This window comes from Leptosomus discolor, chromosome Z (assembly GCF_034619465.1).
Source record: "Leptosomus discolor isolate bLepDis1 chromosome Z, bLepDis1.hap2, whole genome shotgun sequence".
Classification (NCBI taxonomy): domain Eukaryota; kingdom Metazoa; phylum Chordata; class Aves; order Leptosomiformes; family Leptosomidae; genus Leptosomus; species Leptosomus discolor.
The window spans coordinates 66,560,403-66,566,402 of record NC_141419.1 but is presented as its reverse complement, the minus strand read 5'-3'; the positions used below and the strand labels follow the sequence as shown (position 1 = coordinate 66,566,402).

Here is a 6,000-nt window from a genome sequence, read left to right as displayed (position 1 = left end):
CATATACGAGCAAGAGAAAAATTAATGAAAAAAAAAAAAGTATCTTACTACACAATGACCTTATCTGAGAACCTAATTTCTTTGGCAATGATTCAACCACCTCATAAATGTTGTCAGACATAATCAGAAAAAATACTGATAAATTTTTTCTTGTGCTTCATACCAGATTTGTTCTTTGAAACTTGAAACACTAGATAGTTCATCAGCTGATACAAGTTGCGTTAGCTCCACTGAAAGCAAAGCCAGTTTCTGTCATCAGAGGATCTGCCCTTTTTGCCTGCTACTTTTATAAATGTATTTGTACTGCATTTTTAATGATAACATTTTAAAGAGATCCCATAGCCTTTTGCACAGCAGTAGGACTGGTGGGAAACTGTACTGTAATCCAAAACAGTCCACAGCATATCTCTTGGAAGGAGTATATTTAGTACCATTTACACTCCATCCTTGCACTTGGTGTAATAAAAACATTACCTCTCCTTGCAGCCTTGCCATGGCTTCTTTCTCAATGGCCTTTCAGAGAGATATTTGAAAATGTTAAATGGTGAGATATCTCTAGAACTATTAAAAATCTGGTGAGAAGATGCTTACATAAATAAGTGTATATATTGTGAAAACAATGAAGCTGGGGTTCTTTATTATTGCTTTTCTTTGTTTCGGTATTATTTTTCAAAAAATATTTGAGAAGTTTTAATTACATTGTACTCTATATTGAAGTTACGACCTGACTAAATTTACTAGGTGGCATTCTATGGTCACATATCTTTATAAGCACTCTGTGACAAAGAAAAATGTATTAGAAGTGTAAATACCAAACAAACTTTTGAAAGCATCTTACTTTTCATATAGTTCATTGGCCTGATTCTTCCTTCCTTCATACTTACATCATCATAAATACTTGCATTGGTTAACTCCTGGATTCAGAAAAATTCACTGTTTTAAAATGGCAAAAACATTCCAAGTGCCACAAGTGAGAATAAAACAAAATTTTTCTAGAGGATCAGCAGCAAAGAGTGAAAGTGTTTGTTTTGTTATTCTCTTTGCTGCTTACCCATATGGGCTTTTCATCTCCCTGCAGTAGCTGTTGCCTCTTCCTTAGTAAATATGGGGCATGGTTTGTAAGCTTTAGACTGAATCTGCCTAAAAAGGTTTTCCAAGAAAGAGGCATTACCACAAGTTTTTACCATCTAAGAACAGCTGCAGAAGGTCAGTATTCTCAGTTCTGATGTGGTCTGTAGAGTTTCCTGATTCATGCTGCATGCATTGATACATTAACATTCTCTGTGTCAACACTGTTAAGTAATTGACTTGCATATCTGTACTGTTACAAAAGCTCACAATGCCATGGCCAAATTTAGCATGTACTTTTTGAATTATATAACTGCTTGCATTTTAAATATCTAATTATCAGTATGGTTTTTACCTTCCTGCATATGTCACCGGAAGTGATTTAAGAGGTAGCTTTGCAGTTTGAAGTTAAGTGGTTTTGAATGGCAACATAAGCAAGCAAACAAATGTGAAATTTAAAACTTCCATAAAGAGGTTGCTAAATCTCTGCCAGTCCAAAAGTACCTTTTGAGTTTGATTTCTGACATCTGAGCACTCTACTAAGCGTTGAGAATCTGAAGCCTTTGCACCATCGATCAGGAGAGCCGACAATTGTATGAAGGAGGAAATAAATAGTAAATGGCTTTTTCCAGTTACATCAACACCTGGGTTCTTGTGTCAGGAAGCCGAAGTCCTACCAGACCTCCACATACTAGAACAGTAGAAGCAAGGAGAATAGGAATTGCTTTGGTGATACCAACAAGGGAACCGAATATTAAGTTTCCAAGTACAGCTGCTGCTTTGCATAGTGCATTCAAAAAGCCAAAGCCTGTTGCCCTAGAAGAGAAAACAAAAGAAAGTTAAAAAAATGGGTGAAAGAGTAAAGCCTTTGAGACAAATCCTCAGTGGGAATAAATCAGTATAGCACCAGTATCTTAAACAGAATTCATGCCAACAAGGATCCTGTGCTTGTCTCCATAATTTGAAACCAAAGCTCAGCTGCTACAGCACTTTACTGAGGCAAATTCCTTCTGCTGCTTCAAGGACCACAATGTGAAATGAATGCCTGATTAGGTAAGTTTGCACCTCTACAGTAGAACAAAGGACTTGCAAATGCAAATTCAGTAACACTTAAAATGCTGGACTGGGAGACAGGAGGTGTAAAACGATTTGGGAAAAATTCATCAGAATAAGAGAATGATCATCTTGGGACACTAAATAGAAATGGGTTTCTTACAGGTTGGTATACATGTTCAACCAGTGCCTTTTCAAAAGGCTAAAGAGACCTCCAGTAATAATGAATGTTTGTCTCTTAGGGATAAAGAGAATAGGGCATGAAAAACCCTGCTTGGTGCAGAAGAGGTATCTTAGAAACTTTGGAGAAAAGGGGAAAGAAATAGATTGTCAACAGAAAGTATGACACAGGCAGCTCAGAAGGGCTTTGCATTGCAGTGGTGTCATTTTAGTAGTCTGGGTTAAGTATTTTAGATGTCTGGTAGCCTGTGCACAGATGTATTGTGCAAGTTGCCACCATTTAATAAATTGTGTTTTGACATGACTGTATGACTCCTAGTTGCAGGAATAACCTTGTCCTACCAAAAACTGTCCTACTAAAAATATCTGTATGACAGTAGAATCTCTAATGTTTCTCAAATCTCTTAGAAGTGAAAGAGAAAAGGACTATGCGGAGCTCACACCGTGCTTGCCGGAGGAATCAAGAGGATAGATGTTCTTTTTTTCAGAAAAGAATGCTTGTTTCTTTTTCCTTTTCTACTTAATGTTAAGTACTGCCATTAAAAGAAAAAAGCCCCCAGTCTAAACAGCAGGGATCAACAGAAATGCTGTTGGTCTGAGTGGCTAAAAAGAGTCCTAGTTGTTGTACTGAGGTACATGTGAGGGAAAGGAAGAAGTCCTGTACTCAGATGTAGCCTGAATTCTGAGGAAGTCTGAGTAACTTCTACTGGAATTCCTAAAGAGAAGCCTAGATAATCAACTTGAAGTAAGCAGACTTGTTCCCATCTGAGAGCAAGGATATAAACTCTCAATGTTCTTCACAGAACTGTTTTTTGATTTTGAAAACAGCAAACCATGGTATGAAGGGAGAAGAGATCCTCTGTCTCAAGAAACGAATGGACATGGCCACAGCCCAGAGTGCCACTAGTTCATCTCCTTTGCTCTTCTGCAAATCTGGATCTCAATAGTGTTGATCAGCTAGGCACTTCAGTGTCCTACAACCCAGGCTTATAGTGAGGAAGAGGTAAAAGCTTCTGTCTAGTATAGTTGACCAGGATACAGGGATTTTCAGCAGTCCATGCCTTGACTGTATCTGACATGCTGTGCTTCAGAATTATACTAGTCCTGGTGTATTTGAGGACCTGCATCAAAAGAATGATGAAGGTAGGTCTATATCCTTTTGGGATATTTCTAAATTGTTCTACTTTGGTCTAAGAAGCAGAACTCTAGTTAACCCATGGAGACAACTCCAGAATCTGAACAAGATTCAGAAATGTGTTAATGTGAAGTAATGATACTCTTACTGTCAAATTCTTAAATCAGTTAAAAAGATGTATGCAGAACAGAATTAAGACATGGAACAGAATAATTAACATAACTTCAAAAAGTTTTTTTCTGTTGACATTAAATATTTATTTGTCCATGGTTGCAGACCAAAGTCAACTCTCCTGCCTAACATGTTATTGAAATAAAATCAGAAAAGTTGATACTGTTCCAGTGCCAGCTCTGCATGTTATATTCATTTTCTGACTCCAGGACAAGACACAAGCTAGTCTCTTTTGCTAGGTGATTATAATTATAATATATTTATTATTAGTTCAGCAATACGCCTCTTGCAATCAACAGTAGTGTTTCAGTCTCTTTAAAATGCCTGAGATTTAGCAAAGTGATTATTATCTGGTCTGAAGTAATCATAATTCCTCCTTGTGTAAAATATGGCATCCATCCAGATATTGCAGGACAATAAATGTCAGCGATATCTAAAGAAGGAGAGAGAGACCATTCCAATGGCGAAGCAGAAACTACCCAGAAAAACTGAAAAAACAAGCACAAGAGTCTCAGATATGCCTCCTGAATGTTCAAAGCCCACCCTTGCTTGTTTTTTCTAAATTTGATTAAACCTGCAGTACATTTACATAATACTTAGTGCCAAACAGGCACATCCTGGAGATAATAATCTTGAAAGTGACATGCTCTGCTCTCTGAGAGTGCAAACCAGTGAGGGCTGCCAGAGAGCATACCACGGAGAGCAGCAGATGAGGAAACTATGGAAGTGTTGGTTGTGAAGCTTTCTGACTGAAAAATATTTGCAGCAGCTAGTTGAAAATGCCTTCCTCAGAGAAGGAATGAGCAAGATAAAACTTGCCCATTTTAAGGACGACTTTTGGAGGAATCTGTCCAAAGGAGGAGTGGAAAATGCACTGAAATAAGCAGTGAAGAGCCACTGGAGTAATCTTTCAAAGCCTATGAGAAGATTATCAAATCTGTATCACAGAAGTATCTGTACTACAAGGGCAGATAAAGCCCAGAACATGTGAAAGAAGCCGACCCAGGATGGGGAGAAGCTCCTGAGAGGGAAGGAACTCCAGAGTGATGTATCTTCTAGGGTGAAAAAGGGTGCAGGTAGGAAGGAGGAACGTGAATAGGAAAGACTGTGGTAAAATAGACTTTATCACAAACACGTAGGAAAAGGTTAAAGACAACACAAGCAGCCCAGAAAACCAAATTTACGTGATCGGATAATAACAGGTTGCAGCTATTCTGAACAAGTCAGGGGAAGAAGGAAAGGAAGAGTCAGAACTGTTTGAATTTTGGCCCCATTTATGCACAGAAAGTATTTCTAAAGTTATGGTCGTGCCTGGTTGTGATCAGTGTTTGCACATGTAAATATCATTTCTTCAGCTGCCAGAGCTGATGTAAAACCAAACTTGCCCCCAAACAACAGTAATAGGAAAAAAACCAGTGTTCATGTAAAGAAAATAGGCAGATATCAATAGCCTCAGTATATTCAGAGAGATAACAGAACTCCCCAAAGAACACACAGATCAAGCTAAAGCAAATTTGGATAGAGGCTGAAATCTTTGGAAAGGCAATAGCACAAAACATATGGGGATGCTTTACTTATATTCAGTGTTGTTTTATACTGCCTTATAAAGGTATCCTGTTTCACAGATGCTATTTGCTTGTATCAACTAGTTATAACAGGGGTCTGAATATAATTTTCTGAGCAATTTGGATGATTTCTTTTCATGTGCTGGGCTTTACAGATAGCACATTCAAGGTTCCCACTGTGCTTTAGATCTATTATAGCTTACATGCCCAAGATTACCTTATTAAGGTTTAAAGTAATTTTGTAATAAAATATCTCTCATATCTGAGCAAAATGAAGGCAATTTGTTGGCACTGAAAAAACAGTTCTGCTTTGTAAAATGGACTTATTCAATTTTTCCAACTATAAGGGCTCATTATTAGTCTAATCCCATTAATGTTATCAAATTATAAACAAAGGAGAGTAAGACAAAGTAAGACAATTTCTATTGCCCTTGGCTGTCCTGATGATACAAAACGAACAACCTAGCAGAAGTTTAATCTTTTAATCTTTAAGCAGTTTTCAGACATATCCTTTTGCCTAAAATATGCACAACATTGGCAGGAACAGTAAGATTTTTACAGGCTTAAGTAAAATGCTGAAAAACATTGTCACTGTTCAACCTTCTGCCTTCATATACTTTAATTTTAATACTGTGTTTGAATGTAAATTTGTTGTCTAATAGTCTAATATTCTAATAGTCAGAACAAAGTCAAGAAGCAAACTGTTGAGCTCTAGGGATAGCAAATTCAGATTTTGTTTTTTAAATGTCTTTCTTAGAACAGTGTTTGTGATTCAAATCAGCTAAAATCTGCATTAATTCATGCCTTTATAATTAATTCAGCTGAATC

General features: G+C 37.2%; 1 protein-coding gene across 1 annotated transcript in view; it reads right to left on the bottom strand.

Moving 5' to 3' along the window:
• Positions 1-1,700: 1,700 nt before the first annotated feature.
• The window catches only part of SV2C (synaptic vesicle glycoprotein 2C), an 82,696-nt gene continuing 78,396 nt past the window's right edge, over positions 1,701-6,000 (bottom strand). Inside the window, exon 12 of the mRNA XM_086479527.1 lies at positions 1,701-1,884. Within this exon, the coding sequence (XP_086335653.1) occupies positions 1,701-1,884 (184 nt within the window). The remainder of the gene's footprint in view (positions 1,885-6,000) is intronic.